We start from the raw sequence: 21083 nt of genomic DNA on the forward strand, positions 1-21083 counted from the left end.
CCCAGCTGAGACAACACTTCGGGATAACCAAAATGTCCCTTATGGCCCCCATCTGCGACAATCATAGATGCCCCCCAGCCATGCTGGATACCACCTTCAAAAGATGGAGGCGGGACGGGGGCGCATTGACTGTCGGGGACTTCTGCGTAGGGCACAGACTGGCGACACTGGACGAACTGACGAGGAAGTGGTGGCTAGCAAAAGGACAGGAAATGAGACACCTCCAAATAAAACACTTCCTCCGCAAAGAGACAGTGGGGTACCCCGGGGCCCCAGAAACCACACTACTGGAGGACCTGATAGGCACAAGCAACGAGAAGGGGGGGCTATGTGGGAACATATACGGACAGCTACTGGACAGAGCCCGGACTCCACTGGACGAGACCAGACAAAAATGGGAGGACGAACTGGGGACAGAGGTAGGATGGGGACTCTGGAGCGAAGTACTGAGCAGGGTGAACTCCACCTCCCCAAGAGCTGAAGCTAAACCATTTTGCTCCTTCACACTGAGGAAGGGGAGGTGGTGGCGTAGTGGTATTGTCACTGGACTAGTAATCCAGAGACTCAGGGTACTGCTTTGGGCTCCCGGGTTCGAATCCCGCCATGTTGCAGCTATACAAAACTCTGGTGCGGCCGCATTTGGAGTATTGCGTGCAATTCTGGTCGCCGCATTATAGGAAGGATGTGGAAGCATTGGAAAGGGTGCAGAGGAGATTTACCAGACTGTTGCCTGGTATGGAGGGAAGATCTTATGATGAAAGGCTGAGGGACTTGAGGCTGTTTTCGTTAGCGAGAAGAAGGTTAAGAGGTGACTTAATTAAGGCATACAAGATGATCAGAGGATTGGATAGGGTGGACAGTGAGAGCCTTTTTCCTCAGATGGTGATGTCTAGCATGAGGGGACATAGCTTTAAATTGAGGGGAGATAGATATAAGACAGATGTCAGAGGTAGGTTCTTTACTCAGAGAGTAGTAAGTAGAATGCCCTGTCTGCAACAGTAGTGGACTCGCCAACACGAAGGGCATTCAAATGGTTATTGAATAGACATATGGACGATAAGGGAATAGCGTAGATGGGCTTTAGTGTGGTTTCACAGGTTGGCGCAACATCGAGGGCCGAAGGGCCTGTACTGCGCTGTAATGGTCTCTGTTCTATGTTCCTCCTGCGCAAGGCTAAGGCTAATGCAGCTCAAAGTGGTGCACAGAGCGCACCTGACCAGAACCCGAATGAGCAGGTTCTTCCCGGAGGTGGAGGACAAATGTGAGCGGTGCCAGAGGGGCCCGGCCAGCCACACCCACATGTTTTGGGCTTGCTCCAAGCTTGCTGGGTTCTGGACAGCCTTCTCCGAGGCAATGTCCAAGGTTGTGGGGGTGAGGGTGAAGCCATGCCCAATAGTAGCAATCTTTAGGGTATCGGAGCAGCCAGAGTTACACATGGGGAAGGGGGCCAACGCCCTCGCTTCCCTAATCGCACGCCGGAGAATCCTGCCCGGATGGCGATCGGCAGCACCACCCACGGCTGCAGACTGGCTCGCTGACCTCTCAGAATTTCACCACCTGGAGAAGATTAATACGCCATCCGAGGGTCAGAGGAAGGCTTCCTGGATACTTGGGGGCAGTTTGTCGGCCTGTTCCAAAACCTGTTCGAGGCCAGCAACAAGGGGCAACCTAATAAGAATTTTTTTTTTAAAAACACCAAGATAGATGAGGTACCAAAAGACTGTGCAACCCGGGGATGGGGGGAGGCGGAAGGAAGGCGGGGAAACCACGAGAGATTATTCCAATCTGTCCGGAAAATAAGAGAAAAGCACAGTCGAAGCCGGGGGGGGGGGGGGGGGGGGGGGGGAGGAGGAAGAGGTAGGGAGGGGGGGACAACGGGGAAGGGGGAGGAACACTGACCGATCCAGAGGGCAATGAAATGCATGTAGGATCAGTTAAATGAAGGACAAACTAAACCTCTCTGTATAATAAAGGAAATTAGCGCGGGCAAGAAAAATGTGATGTGTATATATACAACTGTTTATAAATATGGGAAATGCCAATAAAAATATTTTTTTTAAATTTAGATAAATGTGAGGTGATGCATTTTGGTCATTCGAATCTGGGCAGGACCTACTCAGTTAATGGTGGGGTGTTGGGGAGTGCTATAGAACAAAGGGATCTAGGAGTACAGGTTCATAGCTCCTTGAAAGTGGAGTCACAGGTGGGCAGGGTGGCGAAGAAGGCATTCGGCAAGCTTGGTTTCATTGGTCAGAACATTCAATACAGGAGTTGGGACATCTTGCTGAAGTTGTACAAGACATTGGTAAGGCCATACTTGGAATACTGTGTACAGTTCCGGCCACCCTATTAGAGAAAGGATATTATTAAACTAAAAAGAGTGCAGAAAAGATTTATTAAGATGTTACCGGGACTTGATGGTTTGAGTTATAAAGAGAGGCGTGATAAACTGAGACTTTTTCCCCTGGAGCATAGGAGGCTTAGGGGTGATCTTATAGAGGTTTATAAAATAATGAGGAGCATAGATAAGGTAGATAGTCAACATCTTTTCCCAAAAGTAGAGGAGTCTAGAACTAGAGGGCATAGGTTTAAAATGAAGGGGGAGAGATACAAGCGAGTCTAGAGGAGCAATTCTTTCAGACAGGGGGTGGTGAGTGTTAGGAATGATCTGCCAGAGGCAGTAGTTGAAGGAGTACAATTTTTTCTTTTAAAAAGCATTTAGGCAGTTATATGATGTTATGGGCCAGGGTTTAGAGAATCTCAAAGTGTATCATGGAGTTCACCTGATCCATAACGTTTAATAGATTGTGGTTATGGGGAGCACACGGGCCTATTTTACAGGTGTGGTGAAACTGGCAGCTAAAGTACTTTTAAATTAAAACAATGTTTATTTATGAAACCAGTTAATACTTCATAAATCCACAACAAACATCTTAACAACTATCAACACCAATCATCCCCACAGATACAATATTCTATAAGTAACCCTTAATCTTTATTTGCAACATCCTCTTCAACACAGACATCAGGTTTAAATTCTCTACTGAGAGCAGTTATCACTTTTAAATTAGCAAGTAATTTGAAGACATTCCTTTCATGCAGAAAGAAATCAGAATTACACCTGGTTTTGCTGGATGCATCTCCCAATCTGCAAAACAAAACTAAATACACTGTAGCTGCCTGCTCAAAAACGAAAGTGAAAGACAGACAGCCCAGCTCCACCCACACTTTGCCATCACTGCAGCTATTTGATAAACACCCATTTCTTAAAGGTACATTTGCAAGTTTCAGGCAACCTGAACAACTTGTGAATGATAACAGTACTCAGTTCACATCAGCCGAATTCAAGGACTACCTAAAGAGGTCTGGTATCTGCCATATCAAATCTGTTCCCTTCCATCCAGCTACCAATGGCTTATCTGAAACATTTTTTACAATTGCTCAAGCATGCAGTGAAGATTTTGAGGAATAAAGGGTCTCTACTTAAATGTGGCAATAGCTTTCTAATGATGTACAGAAACACTGTGCATTCAACAACACAAAGCTCACCGGCTATACTGATGTTCAAAAGGAAACGACACACACAGTTCAACCTTTTGCACCCCCCCTCCCTTCAACCCCAGAGATAGTAAGGCAACAACATCAGGCACAAATGGCTAGAAGGGAACAATATTCCAAACGCAGAGTCTTTGTCCACAGGGAATGTTTTCTTGCAAGAAATTACACCTCAGGCAAAAAATGGACACCAGCAATTGTATTAGCCAAAAAAAGTCCAATTTCAAACACTATACAATCTGACAAAGAGCAATTTTGGCATCAGCACGCTGACTAATTATTGTATTGTCTGCACATAGTAAGAGTACAGAATCTGTATCAGATGTTTACACCACAGAGAGTATGGACAGAGACATGCCAGATTTGAGGACTACAAATGCCAAAATTAGGAATCTGTTATGTCAGAATTATCCACATTACTGGAGACAGTTCCTGAGTTAATTTCGTCAGATGGAACACCAACCAGTGTACAGAAAGATACTCCTGGTACCCCTAAGAGCCAAGTTCCTGAACGTCATGTTCTGCCAAAATGAGACAGATGTCCACCCAAGAGACTGTCTTACTAATGTACGTATGTATCCGTATCATAACAATGTTAGTACTAGCAGAATGTGTTGGATCTGTGTTAAAGTGTTAGATGAAGGAAATATTCATGGTGAATCTCTTAATACTCTGAATTTGCTGGCTGATTTGCAAATTACTACTGAGTGCATAATTAACACGCAGTTATTTTTCTGGCAAAACCCACCCCAATCTGCTTCTGATTTTCCAATCATAATTTAATGCGAAAGTCCCAGAATTATCCTCGTCAAACTTCTCTGAAATAGCTTCAAGGCAACGTGGCTTTAGGGTGGTGTCCCTAAAATGGGTTCACATTAGTGACTTGCAGTTAAAATAATTTATTTTGTCTCATAACCAAGTGCTTCTCAATACTAGATTAACTATCCGGATAACAGTTCATCATCTGAACATGTAGCTTGATACTATCGACAAATTTTATAAGACAAGAACTACCCTCCATATGTCAACACTGCATCAAGAACTAAACTGGGAAGTTACTGTATCTCAGCTAAACGTTTGCCATTGATCAGCACCTTCTTCCTTCAACCCAGTGAGCTAATCTATAACTCATTGCATAAGTCTTCAAACTTCTATCTGTGCCAGAAATGGAATGGATACTTTAATAATGCTTTCTGAAATTCAAAATAAATTATATCCGCTGGTGTTAATGAATTTTGTTACTCCCTCAAATAACTATTGACGCATAAAATATTTTTTCCCTAAATGCAGGGGTGTTGATTATCCATCGTGGCCACTTACACAAGAACGCAGACAGCATCCTGGAAAATGCTTTTTAACTTTGTTGTTTTCTTGAATATGAATATAAAAATGGCTACATTCCCATCTTCAGACAGTTACTAAAAGTGTGAAACAATTCTCCCTCTTTCTCAGTTTGTCAGGAATTCTACATGCCTTCTAAATATTTTAAAATGCCTTCCAACCCAAGCAATAGAAATTAAGATGGATTTCAGTTTTGCTGTTTGGGTTATATGCATTCCCCAGGTATAGTAAAGTGCTAAAAGGGATGGAAGTGGATTATTTACACTTTCTTCCCCATTGTATTGTGCCAGAATTTCTTGGAGTGACAATGACACATAAGCACCTCATTGAGGTGGAAGGACATTTTCCACCCTCCTGCCTCACTTTTATTATCCAACACCTTTGGAAGCCTCAGTGACGACGTGACATTGAAATCTGGTGCAGTGCCATGCACTGGGAGCCCTTCAATCTGTGGGTCATAGGGGTAGTTGAAGATGGAATTGCAGATCACAGCAGGAGGCTTATGAAGTTTTCTGCTCCCACAAAAGATGATCTCCAAGTCTTAGGACTCAGCGGCACTCAGCTAGAAACCTGCAGTCGTGCTTTGCAGTGTCAGGGGGAAAACATGCACAACTCAAGTGTGGTGCATGCTTTGCGCTCAACAGAGACTCGAAATAAAATCTATCCAGTAGTTTTTACACAAAGTAACAGTATACTAAGAATCCCCATGAAAACTGTAATCTCTCATTTGGGTATAAAATTATGAAGAGTAGACGTGGTGTAGCTATTTAAAATATTTGAGATGGCTTTGTATGTGTGAGATGTTAATCACTGGTGCAATAATGTGAATAAAATTAGTAAATGTCAAGTTGTCTAACAATCAGAAAGCATGCATTACTACAAATGTGGGCATGCAAAAAGATTCCCAGCAGAAGTGATAATTGTGTGTTAATGAAAGCCTTCAAAAGAGTTATGTAAATATTTGGCAAAGGACATAGCTGAAGCTGTAAATTACAAAAACCTATAGCAATGAACAAATACTCAACAATACAAAGATGAAAGACTTGCCATGGGAGGGTGGAATACTGCGTTATAGAAGCTGGCAAACTCAAGGATGAATGCTGAGGGTGGTCAAAATTGATAATTTTACAGGTTCACTTTATTTCGATTTTTGGGGAAAATGTGGACCTTTCTTCAGATTAAATGGGTCAGATAAAGTTTGAGATACAATATACAGATACATAGTTTGTCAAGGGAATTAATTTTCCTTTTCCATACTTTATTCCTAATGTTAATATTGCAAATTACATATAGATTTGCCAAGAGCTACCAGGTTACAGAACAACCATGATCTTGGTGCTCTGCCACCCCTTTCTTATACATGCTGGTATATTATGAACACTGATATCAATAAGCAGAATATATTCTAATAGTTTAATTAAGTATGCCAAGGATTATCAGGCCTTGGATGTAATGACCCAAATTTTATGGTAAGAATAATGGTGAAGTTAACAGTGTCCCCGTTATTAAAGAGTAAATGGTTCTGCAATTTGCAGTTACAGCATGTTCACCATCAAATGTGAAAATAGGAAGTCTGTGTCTGGCTTGCTCTAATCCTGCAGGAATTCCGCACTAACAATATCCCACTGAAATAAAGGAAATGGCTGAAGTTGAGGTAATTGCATGAGCCAGTGCACCCACCAGAAACATCTCGGGCTTGTTCGTTCAAATATAAGTGAATCTTTAATGGCGTACGCCCTAATTAATGTCCTGCAACCTCTGTGGCACTGAAAATTAATCTTTACAAGTGTAAAGTTGCATATGTTCAGATTTTATTTATTGCTAGAAATATTTTTCAAACAGCAAATAAAAAATGGTTTTTACTTTGTCTTTCATCTTTCTCTTTTTCCATCCTTCTTTCTCTTTCTTGAGTTCACTTTTTGTACATGATTTTATATTAAATTAAATGTTCTAATTTGCACTTCCTACTTTAGATTCTGCAGGCTAGAAATGTATCTTGTGTGCTGGCATAAAATGAGTGGCATTGAACCGCCATAGATTCTATGTAGCATCTGATGTTTCATTCCATTAACTGCAATAGAACTCAATATCAGGCACAGTATAATAGAGGTGCCAGTTTTGCACCACCACCCGAGATAAATTTCTACCTCCTTGTGATTTTTCAATCTGATTGACTAAGGAGATGCATACCCTCTTGTCCTGCCCACACTGCTACCAGATGCACTATAGAGAAAACGGTGTTATTCTCGATTTCTAATTATCACAACTTTAAATGCAAAAGCCCATTGAAATCTGTGGACGAATGTGAGCATTATGAATGGCCATTGACTACAAGCGAAATAAATTCTTACCAAAGCTGGGGTCAAAATGTACAGCTTCATGTCTTGTGTCATTATCTGTAGCAAAATGGCTGGAGCTGAGGCTCGGAAATGAAGTCTTGAAAGGTGAGATTTTTGTAGGTGGCTCGGAAGAAGAAAACGTTTCATCCGCTTCATGAGCAAGCGTGCTTGTTTCCTCCACACGCAGGAATGTGCCCGCACTGACATCATCAAAACTGGGCGATGTACTGTGGGGTGAAGGCAGCAAACTATCCTCCTGCATGGTGCTGAACTGTTCTTTATTCAAATCAATCAACTTGTCTTCACCAATTAGGCCATCGGAAATTGAGACATTTGTTACTGCAAAAGGAGAAAGTGTCCCCAGGTCTATTTGTTGTGGCATTCCTGAACTGTTCCCAATGATGTCTGTATAAGGAGTATCAGTTACATGTCCAGTCCCACTGGTGGCAAGTACATCATTCCTCTGATCAAAAAAACCATCACCTAAAACGCCTGATGAAAAACATACAAAGAAAGGATTAATATAGCATTCAGAGAAAATTCATAAAGTCATTTTTAAAATTTAGTAACTTTAACTTAGTCAATAACTAGGCGACGTACATTTAAAGTTGGTGGTAAAAAGATTGGAAAGGAATGGAGTATAACATATTTCATCCAGTGGGTGATAGGTATCTGGAATTCACTGCTTTTAAAAAAAATATGTTTATTAAGAATTTTTAACAAAATTTTCAACCATGCAAAACAACCCCCCCCCCCCCAAACACAGAAGAAAGAAAGCTTGCATAGCAAGACATGAACATGGCAAGTCAATATGATACAGAGCTTTGTACATTGGACTCCTCCCGTACATATCAGTTTCCTGGATCATTCATGTATTTTCGTGTTCAAATGCCCCCCAGAAAGGCCCCCCTTCCCCCTCCCACCCCCCCAAGAAAGATGCCCCCCCCCCTCCTCCCCCCCTGGGTTGCTGCTGCTGCTGTCCCACCTTCCTCTAACGCTCCGCGAGATAGTCCAGGAATGGTTGCCACCGCCTGTAGAACCCCTGCGCAGACCCCCTCAAGGCAAACTTTATCCTCTCCCACTCTATAAACCCTGCCATATCATTTATCCAGGCCTCCACGCTGGGGGGCTTCGCCTCTTTCCACATTAACAAGATCCTTCGCCGGGCTACTAGGGACGCAAAGGCCAGAATGCCGGCCTCTTCCGCCTCCTGCACTCCCGGCTCGTCCACTACTCCAAATAGTGCTAGCTTGGCTTGACCCAAACTTTCACCACCTTAGATACTGTTCCCGCAACTCCCCTCCAGAACCCCTCCAGTGCCGGGCATGACCAAAACATATGGACATGGTTTGCCGGACTTCCTGAGCACCTCCCACATCTGTCCTTCACCCCAAAGAACCTACTCAGCCTCGCCCCCATCATATGCACTCTGTGAACTACCTTAAACTGTATCAGGCTAGGTCTGGCACACAAGGAAGAGGAATTAACCCTACTTAGGGCATCAGCCCACAGCCCCTCCTCAATCTCCTCCCCTAGCTCCTCTTTCCATTTACATTTCAGCTCCTCTACCAAAGCCTCCCCCCCTCTTCTTTCATCTCCTGGTATATCGCCGACACCTTGCCCTCCCCGGCCCATATGCCCGAAACCACCCTGTCTTGAATCCCCTGAGCCGGGAGCAGCGGGAATTCTCTCACCTGCCGCCTTACAAACGCCCTCATTTGCATATACCTGAAAGCATTTCCCGGGGGTAGTCCAAATTTCTCCTCCAGCGCCCCTAAGCTCGCAAACGTCCCGTCGATGAACAGGTCCCCCATTCTTCTAATCCCTGCCCGATGCCAGCTCTGAAACCCCCCATCCATGGGACACTGGCATCAGTTTTGGGACGGGGAGACCTATACCGTTGGGATGGTCTCCACCTGAACCGAGCTGGGACCAGTGTTCTGGCGAAAAGAATAAATAGGGTCGTCAATAGGACTTTAAACTAGAGATTGGGGGGGAAGGGAAAGTCAGGGAACCAAGAGGTGAAGTAATCAGTGGGAAGCGTAGCTGCTTAGGAATACAAAAAAGCACGAAAAGACAGAACTCAGGAGAGGTTACGATAGTCCCCATCTCACAAAATATGACACAGTGTATGGAAAGGCTCAGTAAACCAAGGTCCACCACATTAAGAAAACAAAAAGGGACGGTCAATAGAGAATTAAAGGTGCTATATTTAAATGCGCGCAGTGTACGGAACAAGGTAGATGAGATTGTGGCCCAGATTTTGACTGGCAAGTATGATGTGGTAGGCATCACAGAGACGTGGTTGTAGGGGGTTCAGGACTGGCATTTAAACATCCAGGGATTCACAACCTATCGACAGAGAGGTAGGCAGAGGGGCCCGGCGGGGTTGCCTTGTTAATTAGGAATGAAATTAAACCAATAGCACTAAACGACATAGGGTCAGATGATGTGGTGGAGTCTGTGTGGGTAGAGTTGAGGAACCACAAAGGCAAAAAAAACCATAATGGGAGTTATGGACAGGCCTCCTAACAGTGGTCAGGACCAGGGGCACAAAATGCACCACGAAATAGAAAGTGCATGTCAGAAAGGCAAGGTCACAGTGATCATGGGGGACTTCAATATGCAGGTGGACTGGGTAAATAATGCTGCCCGTGGACCCAAGGAAAGGGAATTCATTGAATGTTTACAGGAGGGATTTTTGGAACAGCTTGTGATGGAGCCCACGAGGGAACAGGCCATTCTGGACTTAGTGTTATGTAATGAGCCAGACTTGATTAAAGATCTTAAAGTAAGGGAACACTTAGGAGGCAGTGATCATAATATGGTAGAATTCAATCTCCAACTTGAAAGAAAGAAGGTAGAATCAGATGTAAAGGTGTTACAGTTAAATAAAGGTAACTACAGGGGCATGAGGGAGGAACTGACGAAAATCGACTGGGAGCAGAGACTAGTGGGAAAGACAGTAGAACAAGAGTTTCTGGGAGTAATTGAGGACACAGTACAGAGGTTCATCCCAAAGAAAAGAAAGGTTATCAGAGGGGGGATTAGGCAGCCATGGCTGACAAAGGAAGTTAGGGAATGCATCAAAGCAAAAGAGAAAGCCTATAATGTGGCAATGAGTAGTGGGAAGTCAGAAGATTGGGAAGGCTACAAAAACAAACAGAGGATAACAAAGAGAGAAATAAGGAAAGAGAGGATCAATTATGAAGGTAGGCTAGCCAGTTGAGGTACCCTCAATAATGATGCTTAGAGATTAAACTGTAAAGAAGGCTTTATTAGGCTAATAACTATGCTACAGATTTGGACGAGAGCTGACTGCTATACAGACCATGAGGCAGGCCTTTATGTATGGCTCCCAGATGGGCGGAGCCAGAGGCGGAGTCCCCAGGGTTCCAAGCTTGGTCTTAAAGGGGACATCACCTTACATGATGATAAGGCAGTAACCGTTCAACACATTCACCCCCTGTTTAAAAAGGAGTCCGGCGGGGGTGAAATGCCATCATAGGTCCATCCGTCTCGGCGGCCGGATCATCCTCCTCGATCTCCTCAGTTCGGGCGGTGGTGCGGCGGGCACGGACGTCCCGGTTGAGGGCACATCCGGGAGCACAGCGGTCGGAGCTTCGGTCCGGGTCGGGGCAGAGGAACTAGGCAGGGCCGGGGGTAGCGGAGCCGGCGCCGGCCGGGTGAGTAAAGGGGGCGTGCACGGTAGGAGCTCACCAACGGGTGGTAGGGCCGGAAGGGGGTGTGTTGTAGGGGGCGACGGGTCCTGCAGGGGAGCGGCGCGGGAAGGGACGTCTGTGGTGGAGGATCCAGCGGGCGCCAGATCCCGGAGGGAAACCGTATCTTGCCTGCCGTCGGAGTACTCCACGTAGGCGTAACTGGGGTTGCCGTGGAGCAGTCGGAACTTTTCAACTAGGGGGTCCGTTTTATGGCTCCTTGCGTGCCTCCGGAGAAGAAAAGGTCCCGGAGCCGTTAGCCAAGGTGGAAGCGAGACCCCGGAGGTAGACTTCCTGGGGAAGAGGAACAATCGCTCATGAGGGGTCTCATTTGTGGCCATGCAGAGGAGTGACCTAATGGAGTGTAGGGCATCGGGTAGGACCTCCTGCCAGCGGGTGGTTGGGAGATTTCTCGACCGCAGGGCCAGAAGGACAGCCTTCCACACGGTCGCGTTCTCCCTCTCCACCTGCCCGTTTCCCCGTGGGTTATAGCTGGTCGTTCTGCTCGAGGCGATGCCTTTGCTGAGCAGATACTGACGCAGCTCATCGCTCATGAACGATGTACCCCGGTCGCTGTGGATATAAGCGGGGAAACCGAACAGGGTGAAGATGCTGTGCAGTGCCTTAATCACCGTGGCTGAGGTCATGTCGGTGCAGGGAATGGCGAATGGGAAACGGGAGAACTCATCGATCACGGTGAGGAAATAGGCATAACGGTTGGTGGACGGGAGGGGCCCCTTGAAGTCCACGCTCAGTCGCTCAAAGGGGCCCGAGGCCTTCACGAGCCGAACCTTGTCTGGCCGATAGAAGTGCGGTTTGCACTCCGCACAGACCTGGCAGGCCCTGACCATGGCCTTGACCTCCTTGGTTGAGTAAGGTAGGTTGCGGGACTTGATGAAATGGACGAGCCGGGTAACCCCCGGGTGGCAGAGGTCATTGTGGATGGCTTGCAGGCGGTCCTCCTGCGCGTTAGCGCATGTGCCGCGGGACAGGGCATCTGAGGGCTCGTTGAGCTCCCCTGGACGATACTTGATATCGTACGAGTAGGTGGAGAGTTCGATCCTCCACCTCAAAATTTTATCGTTCTTTATTTTGCCCCGTTGCGTGTTATCGAACATATAGGCGACCGACCGTTGGTCGGTGACGAGGGTAAACCTCCTACCGGCGAGGTAGTGTCTCCAGCGCCGCACAGCCTCCACAATGGCTTGTGCCTCCTTTTCGACTGCAGAGTGTCGAATCTCGGAGGCAGTGAGGGTTCGGGAGAACAACGCTACTGGTCTGCCTCCTTGATTGAGGGTAGCAGCCAGGGCGATGTCTGATGCATCGCTCTCTACCTGGAAAGGGATGGTTTTGTCCACCGCGTGCATGGCGGCCTTGATGATGTCGGCCTTGATGCGGTTGAAGGCCAATTGGGCCTCAGCCGAGAGGGGAAAAGTGGTGGTCTTTAGGAGTGGGCGGGCTTTGTCCGCATACTTGGGGACCCACTGGGCGTAATAGGAGAAAAGCCCCAAGCACCGTTTGAGGGCCTTGAGGCTGCGGGGGAGAGGGAGTTCCTTAAGGGGGCGCATGCGGTCGGGGCCGGGACCTAGGACCCCATCTTCCACGACATAGCCGAGGATGGCCAGCCGGGTGGTGTGGAAAACGCATTTGCCCTCGTTATATGTCAGGTTAAGGGCTCGGGCGGTCTGGAGGAACTTTTTGAGGTTAGCGTCATGGTCCTGCTGATCATGGCCGCAGATGGTGACATTGTCCAAGTACGGGTATGTAGCCCGCAAACCGTACTGGTCCACCATTTGGTCCATCGCCCTTTGAAAGACGGAGACCCCATTTGTGACACCAAAGGGGACTCTGAGGAAGTGGAAGAGCCGGCCGGCTGCTTCGAAGGCAGTATAGAGGCGGTCTTTTGGTCGGATGGGGAGCTGGTGGTAGGCAGATTTGAGGTCGACCGTGGAAAAGACTCGGTATTGGGCCATCCGATTTACCATTTCCGCGATGCGCGGAAGGGGGTACGCAACAAGCTGCGTGAATCGGTTTATGGTCTGGCTATAATCCACGACCATCCGTTTCTTCTCCCCGGACCGGACTACCACCACTTGCGCTCTCCAAGGGCTGTTGCTAGCCTCGATGACCCCCTCTCCCAGTAAACGCTGGACCTCTGACTTGATAAAAGCCATATCTTGGGCACTGTAGCGCCGACTCCTGGTGGCGACGGGCTTACAGTCGGGAGTGAGGTTAGCGAATAGCGAGGGGGGTGCGACTTTCAGTGTCGCAAGGCAGCACACCGTGAGGGGGGGCAAGGGTCCGCCGAACTTCAGTGTCAGGCTTTGGTGGCTGCACTGGAAATCCAGTCCGAGCAGCAGGGGGGCACAGAGGTGAGGGAGGATATAAAATTTGAAACTGGTGTATTTGGCGCCCAGGATCGAGAGATACAGTACCCCGTGATTTGTACCGAGTGGGACCCAGATGCGAAGGCTATGGTTTGGGATGTGGGATGGGTGCGTAGGGAGCAGCGCCTTACCGTTTCAGGGTGGATAAAGTTCTCCGTGCTCCCGGAGTCGAAGAGGCATGCAGTGTCGTGCCCGTTGACCTGGACCTGCATCATGGAGTTCTGCAGGTGTTTTGGCCGAGTTTGATCGAGGGTGATCGCACCCAGTCGCGGGTAGTCGGAGTCGTAAAATGGCCGCTGCCGTTGGTCGCACGTGTCGGGTCGAGAAGATGGCCGCCGACCAGATGGCCGCTCCCATGATTCGCACGAGGCTGATGACGCGTCAGAAGAGGACGTGTCGGGTCGGTGCGCAGCAGCATTGCGAGGCCTGCGGGCCTGAGAGCGTGATTTTCGGGCCGGCTGTTCTTTGTTTTTCTGGCCCCTGGGTGGGGCCAGGCAGACCCTCGCAAAGTGCCCTTTCTTCCCGCAGTCGCTGCAGATCGCGGAGCGGGCTGGGCAGCGTGGGCGTGGGTGCTGGCCCTGCCCGCAGAAGTAGCAAGGTGTGCCCCCATGGTGAGCGGGTCGCCGCGTGGCGCAGGCCTGTAATACGGGCGAGTCTGAGGAAGTCCGGGGGGGGGCTGGCAGAGTCCGCGGGGTACGTACCCAAGTTATGTCGGGCCACCTCCAGTGAGGAGGCGAGCGTTAGCGTCTCCTGGAGGTCTTTTGCCCCGTTTTTGAGCAGTCGCTGCCGGATGTAGGTTGAGCGGATGCCGGACACGAAAGAATCTCTGATGTGCAGGTTCATATGGACTTCCCCTGTCACATCCTGATGGTCACAGTCCCTGGCCAGCGCGGTGAGTTTCTCAACAAACTCGTCGAGCGATTCCCCCGAGCGCTGCCGGCAGGTAGAGAGCAGATGCCGGGCGTGCACCTCATTGACGGGTTTGACAAACCGCTTGCGGAGCAACTCAATCGCTTCCTCATAACTCGTCGCCTTTTCGAGCGTGGCGGAGATTCTGTGACTCACCCGGGCGTGGAGTAGACGCAGCTTGCGTGGCCCCAGGATGGGAGTCTCTGCGGAGTCCAGGTAGTCCTCGAAGCACCGCAGCCAGTATTTTAAAATTTCCTTTGCCTCCGGCGTTCGTGCTTCCAGATTGAGCTTCTCTGGTTTTAGGCCTGCGTCCATCCTGAATCTAGTTTTGCCTAATAAATTGAGGTACCCTCAATAATGATGCTTAGAGATTAAACTGTAAAGAAGGCTTTATTAGGCTAATAACTATGCTACAGATTTGGACGAGGGCTGACTGCTATACAGACCATGAGGCAGGCCTTTATGTATGGCTCCCAGATGGGCGGAGCCAGAGGCGGAGTCCCCAGGGTTCCAAGCCTGGTCTTAAAGGGGACATCATCTTACATGATGATAAGGCAGTAACCGTTCATCACACCAGTAACATTAGGAATGATAGTAAAAGTTTCTTTAAATACATTAAAAACAAATGGGAGGCAAAAGTAGACATTGGGCCGCTCCAAAATAACGCTGGTAATCGAGTGATGGGAGACAAGGAAATAGCTGAGGAACTGAATAAGTACTTTGCGTCAGTCTTCACAGTAGAAGACATGAGTAATATCCCAACAATTCAGGAGAGTCAGGGGGCAGAGTTGAATATGGTAGCCATCACAAAGGAGAAAGTGGGCTTCCGGGTGCGGTGATGACCAGCTAAGTCGCACGTTTCGGCAGCTCCCGTTGGAACGGACTTTTGGGCTCTTGATAAGAGCCCCAACGGCAATTTTAAATGGCCAAAATCACTGTGCGGTGAAATAGAAGGGAATCCCCCCGGATACTGATGGAAAAAGGAGAGGATAGCGGCAGGATTGCAGTGGATCCTTCGGAGCAGCGGCAAGGAAGGGAAGCTCGAAGCAAGATGGCGTCGGAAGGTGGCCGTTCGATATGGGTCCCGGAGTACTGTTTGAGGCAAAGACCATAGTGGCGGACAGTGGGGGTAGATACGTGATGGTGAGTGGCAGACTGCAAGGGGAGGCCGTGGTTCTGGTGAACGTGTACGCCCCGAACTGGGATGATGCAAACTTCATGAGGTGTATGTTGGGGCGTATCCCGGACCTGGAGGCGGGAAAGTTGGTAATGGGGGGGAGATTTCAATACAGTGCTTGATCCAGGGCTGGACCGGTCGAGGTCCAGGACCGGGAGGAGGCCGACAGCGGCCAAGGTGCTTAAGGACTTCATGGAGCAGATGGGAGGAGTAGACCCTTGGAGATTTATCAGACCTAGGAGTAAGGAGTTCTCATTCTTCTCCCATGTTCACAAGGTATATTCACGGATAGACTTTTTTGTCCTGGGAAGGGCACTGATTCCGAAGGTGACAGGGACGGAGTACACGGCCATAGCCATCTCGGACCACGCTCCACACTGGGTAGATCTGGAGGTAGGAGAGGAAAAGGAACAGCACCCACTCTGGAGAATGGATAGGGCAGCACGGTAGCCTTGTGGATAGCACAATTGCTTCACAGCTCCAGGGTCCCAGGTTCGATTCTGGCTTGGGTCACTGTCTGTGCAGAGTCTGCACATCCTCCCCGTGTGTGTGTGGGTTTCCTCCGGGTGCTCCGTTTTCCTCCCACAGTCCAAAGATGTGCAGGTTAGATGGATTGGCCATTCTAAATTGCCCGTAGTGTCCAAAATTGCCCTTAGTATTGGGTGGGGTTACTGGGTTATGGGGATAGGGTGGAGGTGTTGATCTTGGGTCGGGTGCTCTTTCCAAGAGCCGGTGCAGACTCGATGGGCCGAATGGCCTCCTTCTGCATTGTAAATTCTAAATTCTATGATGTGGGCCTGTTGGCGGATGAGGGGATATGTCTAAGGGTGAGGGGGTGTATCGAAAGGTACTTGGAGTTTAATGACAATGGAGAGGTTCAGGTGGGAGTAAGAAGTTTTCATTTTTCTCCCATGTTCACAAAGTATACTCACAGATAGACTTTTTTGTCTTGGGAAGGGCACTGATTCCGAAGGAGACAGGGACGGAATATACGGCCATAGCCATTTCGGACCACGCTCCACATTGGGTAGACCTGGAGGTAGGAGAGGAAAAAGAACAGCACCCACTCTGGAGAATGGATATGGGCTTATTGGCGGATGAGGGGGTATGTTTAAGGGTGAGGGGGTGTATTGAAAGGTACTTGGAGCTTAATGACAATGGGGAGGTTCAGGTGGGAGTGGTCTGGGAGGCGTTGAAGGCGGTGGTCAGAGGGGAACTGCTATCCATAAGGGCACATAAAGGGAAGCAAGAGAGTAAAGAAAGGGAGCGATTGCTGAGAGTACTTCTGAGGGTGGACAGGAAATATGCAGAGGCACCGGAGGAGGGACTGTACAGGGAAAGACAAAGGTTACATGTGGAATTTGACCTGCTGACCACGGGTAAGGCAGAGGCACAGTGGAGGAGGGCACAGGGAGTGCAGTATGAGTATGGAGAGAAGGCGAGTCGGTTACTGGCCCAACAATTGAGGAAGAGGGGAGCGGCGAGGAAGATAGGTGGGGTGAGGGATGAGGAGGGAGAGATGGAACGGGGAGCGGAGAGAGTGAATGGGGTGTTTAAGACATTCTATGAGAGGTTGTATAAGGCTCAGCCCCCGGAAGGGAAGGAGGGAATGATGCATTTCCTGGATCAGCTGGAATTCCCGAAGGTGGAGGAGCAGGAGAGGGCGGGACTGGGAGCACAGATTGATGTGGAGGAGGTGGTAAAGGGGATTGGGAGCATGCAGGCAGGGAAGGCCCCGGGACCGGATGGGTTCCCGGTGGAAATTTATAGGAAATATATAGACCTACTGGCCCCGCTTTTGACGAGAACCTTTAATGAGGCTAGGGAAAGGGGGAAGTTGCCCCCGACTATGTCGGAGGCGACAATATCGTTACTTTTGAAGAAGGATAAAGACCTGCTGCAGTGTGGGTCCTACAGGCCCATTTCCCTTTTGAATATAGATGCTAAGCTCATGGCCAAGGTAATGGCGACGAGGATAGAGGATTGTGTCCCGGGGTGGTCCATGAGGATCAAACTGGGTTCGTTAAGGGGAGACAGCTGAACACAAACATACGGAGGCTGCTCGGGGTGATGATGATGCCCCCATCAGAGGGGGAGGCGGAGATAATGGTGGCGATGGATGCCGAGAAAGCATTTGACAGGGCCGAGTGGGACGACCTGTGGGAAGTGTTGAGGAGATTTGGTTTTGGTGAAGGGTTCATTGGATGGGTACAGCTGCTATATAGGGCCCCGGTGGCAAGTGTGATCACGAACAGGCAGAGGTCTGACTACTTCCGTCTTTATAGAGGGACGAGGCGGGGGTGTCCCCTGTCTCCATTACTGTTTGCATTGGTAATTGAGCCCCTGGCCATAGCACTGAGGGGCTCCAGGAAGTGGAGGGGAGTACTCAGGGGAGGAGAAGAACACCGGGTATCATTGTATGCAGATGATTTACTGCTCTATGTGGCGGACCCGGTGGAGGGGATGCCTGAGATAATGCAGACGCTCGGGGAGTTTGGGGAATTCTCGGGGTACAAATTGAACATGGGGAAGAGTGAGTTGTTTGTGGTACATCCGGGGGAGCAGAGCAGGGGAATAGAGGATTTACCGCTGAGGAGGGTAACAAGGGATTTCCGGTACTTGGGGATCCAGATAGCCAGGAGTTGGGGAACCTTACATAGGCTTAATTTAACACGATTGATGGAACAGATGGAGGAGGATTTTAAGAGATGGGACATGGTGCCCCTGTCACCGGTGGAGAGGGTGCAGGCGGTCAAAATGGTAGTCCTCCCGAGATTCCTTTTTGTGTTTCAGTGCCTTCCGGTGATGGTCACGAAGGCTTTTTTCAAGAAGATCGAGAAAAGCGTTATGAGTTTTGTGTGGGCTGGGAAGGTCCCAAGAGTGATGAGGGGGTTCTTGCAGTGTAGCAGGGAGAGGGGGGGACTGGCACTACCGAACTTAAGTGAGTACTATTGGGCCGCTAATATTTCAATGGTGTGTAAGTGGATGGGAGAAGGGGAGGGAGCGGCGTGGAAGAGATTGGAGATGGCGTCCTGCAAAGGAACCAGCCTACAAGCACTGGTGACGGCACTGCTGCCGTTCTTCCCGAAGAAATACACCACAAGTCCAGTGGTGGTGGCAACACTGAAAATTTGGGGGCAGTGGAGACGGCATAGGGGAATGACGGGAGCCTCGGTGCGGTCCCCGATAAGAAATAATCATAGGTTTGTCCCGGGGAGAATAGATGGGGGATTTGGAGCATCGCAGAGAGCTGGGATTGTGCAACTGAGGGATCTGTTCTTGGACGGGACGTTTGCGAGTCTGGGAGCGCTGACGGAAAAATATGGGTTGCCCCAAGGGAATGAATTTCGATACATGCAACTGAGGGCTTTTGCGAGGCAACAGGTGAGGGAATTCCCGCAGCTCCCGACGCAGGAGATTCAGGATAGTGTGATCTCAGGGACATGGGTGGGGGGTGGTAGGGTGTCAGATATATACAGGGAAATGAGAGACGAGGTGGAGAACATGGTGGATGAGCTGAAGGGAAAATGGGAGGAAGAGCTGGGGGAAGAGATTTAAGAGGGGCTGTGGGCAGATGGCCTACGTAGGGTAAACTCTTCGTCCTCGTGCGCCAGGCTTAGCCTGATACAATTTAAGGTTTTGCACAGGGCACATATGACCCGAGCAAGGCTCAGTAAATTTTTCGGGGTAGAGGATAGGTGTGGGAGATGCTCGAGAAGCCCAGCAAACCACACCCACATGTTTTGGTCATGCCCGGCACTGCAGGGGTTCTGGGTGTGGGTGGCGAAGGTGCTTTCAAAGGTGGTGGGGGTCCGGGTCGAGCCAGGCTGGGGGCTGGCTATATTCGGGGTTGCAGAAGAGCCGGGAGTGCAGGAGGCGAGAGAGGCTGGTGTTTTGGCCTTTGCGTCCCTAGTAGCCCGGCGAAGGATACTGCTTATGTGGAAGGAAGCCAAGCCTCTGGGCGTGGAGACCTGGATAAACGACATGGCAGGGTTTATAAAACTGGAAAGGATAAAGTTTGCACTAAGGAGTTCGGCTCAGGGGTTCACCAGGCGGTGGCAACCGTTCATTAACTACCTCGCAGAACGATAAAGGAAATGGGAAGGTAACAGCAGCAACCCAGGGGGGAGGGGGAGGGCTCAGGTGGGTCCTCAGGGGTGTTTTTGTAAAGATATTGGTTGGTTATATATATTGAATTGCTGATTTTATTATTTGGGAGAGCTATTATTTTTGTTATGGCAGTTGCCATTTAGTTTATCTATTATTTATTTATTTGTTAAAATACGGTCACGGTTATTTATATTGTTTTGCTGTTGTAGAAAGGGGAAAAACCTTTGTACTGTTTTGTATGGCCGAAGAAGTTGAATAAAATATATTTTTTTTAAAACAAAGGAGAAAGTGCTAGAGAAACTAAGAGGTCTAAAAAATTGATAAATCTCCGGGCCCAGATGGGCTACATCCTAGACTTCTAAAGGAGATAGCTGAAGAAGTAGTGGAGGCGTTAGTTATGATCTTTCAAAAGTCACTGGAGACAGGGAAAGTCCCAGAGGATTGGAAAATCGCTGTTGTAACCCCCCTGTTCAAGAAGGGAACAAGGAAAAAGATGGAAAATTATAGGCCAATTAGCCTAACCTCGGTTGTTGGCAAGATTCTAGAATCCATTGTTAAGGATGAGATTTCTAAATTCTTGGGCAGTCCAGGGTTGGATTAGGACAAGTCAGCATGGATTTAGTAAGGGGAGGTCGTGCCTGACAAACCTGTTAAGAGTTCTTTGAAGGGATAACAAATAGGTTAGACCAAGGAGAGCCAATGGATGTTATCTATCTTGACTTCCAAAAGGCCTTTGATAAGGTGCCTCACGGGAGACTGCTGAGTAAAATAAGGGCCCATGGTATTCGAGGCAAGGTACTAACATGGATTGACGATTGGCTGTCAGGCAGAAGGCAGAGAGTTGGGATAAAAGGTTCTTTTTCGGAATGGCAACCGGTGACGAGTGGTGTCCCACAGGGTTCAGTGGTGGGGCCACAGCTGTTCTCTTTATATATTAACGATCTAGGTGACGGGACTGGGGGCATTCTGGCTAAGTTTGCCGATGATACAAAGAAAGGTGGAGGGGCAGGTAGTATAGAGGAGGTGGGGAGGCTGCAGAAAGATTTAGACAGTTTAGGAGAGTGGTCCAAGAAATGGCTGATGAAATTCAACGTGGGCAAGTGCGAGGTCTTGCACTTTGGAAAAAAGAATAGAGGCATGGACTATTTTCTAAACGGTGACAAAATGCATAATGCTGAAGTGCAAAGGGAATTGGGAGTCCTAGTCCAGGATTCTCTGAAGGTAAACTTGCAGGTTGAGTCCGTAATTAAGAAAGCAAATGCAATGTTGTCATTTATCTCAAGAGGCTTGGAATATAAAAGCAGGGATGTACTTCTGAAGCTTTATAAAGCATTAGTTAGGCCCGATTTAGAATACTGTGAGCAATTTTGGGCCCCACACCTCAGGAAGGACATACTGGCACTGGAGCGGGTCCAGCGGAGATTCACACGGATGATCCCAGGAATGGTCGGCCTAACATGCGATGAACGTCTGAGGATCCTGGGATTATATTCATTGGAGTTTAGGAGGTTGAGGGGAGATCTAATAGAAACTTACAAGATAATGA

At 48.7% G+C, this 21083-nt stretch overlaps 1 protein-coding gene across 7 annotated transcripts in view; it reads right to left on the reverse strand.

Moving 5' to 3' along the window:
* corin (corin, serine peptidase) overlaps nucleotides 1-21083 on the reverse strand; it is a 420139-nt gene that overhangs the window by 357486 nt on the left and 41570 nt on the right. For all 7 annotated transcript variants that reach the window (XM_072496714.1, XM_072496713.1, XM_072496715.1 and 4 more), the window contains exon 3: nucleotides 7248-7727. In XM_072496714.1, coding sequence (XP_072352815.1) covers nucleotides 7248-7727 — 480 coding nt within the window. The remainder of the gene's footprint in view (nucleotides 1-7247; nucleotides 7728-21083) is intronic.

Source organism: Scyliorhinus torazame, chromosome 3, assembly GCF_047496885.1.
Source record: "Scyliorhinus torazame isolate Kashiwa2021f chromosome 3, sScyTor2.1, whole genome shotgun sequence".
In the NCBI taxonomy this organism is placed as follows: domain Eukaryota; kingdom Metazoa; phylum Chordata; class Chondrichthyes; order Carcharhiniformes; family Scyliorhinidae; genus Scyliorhinus; species Scyliorhinus torazame.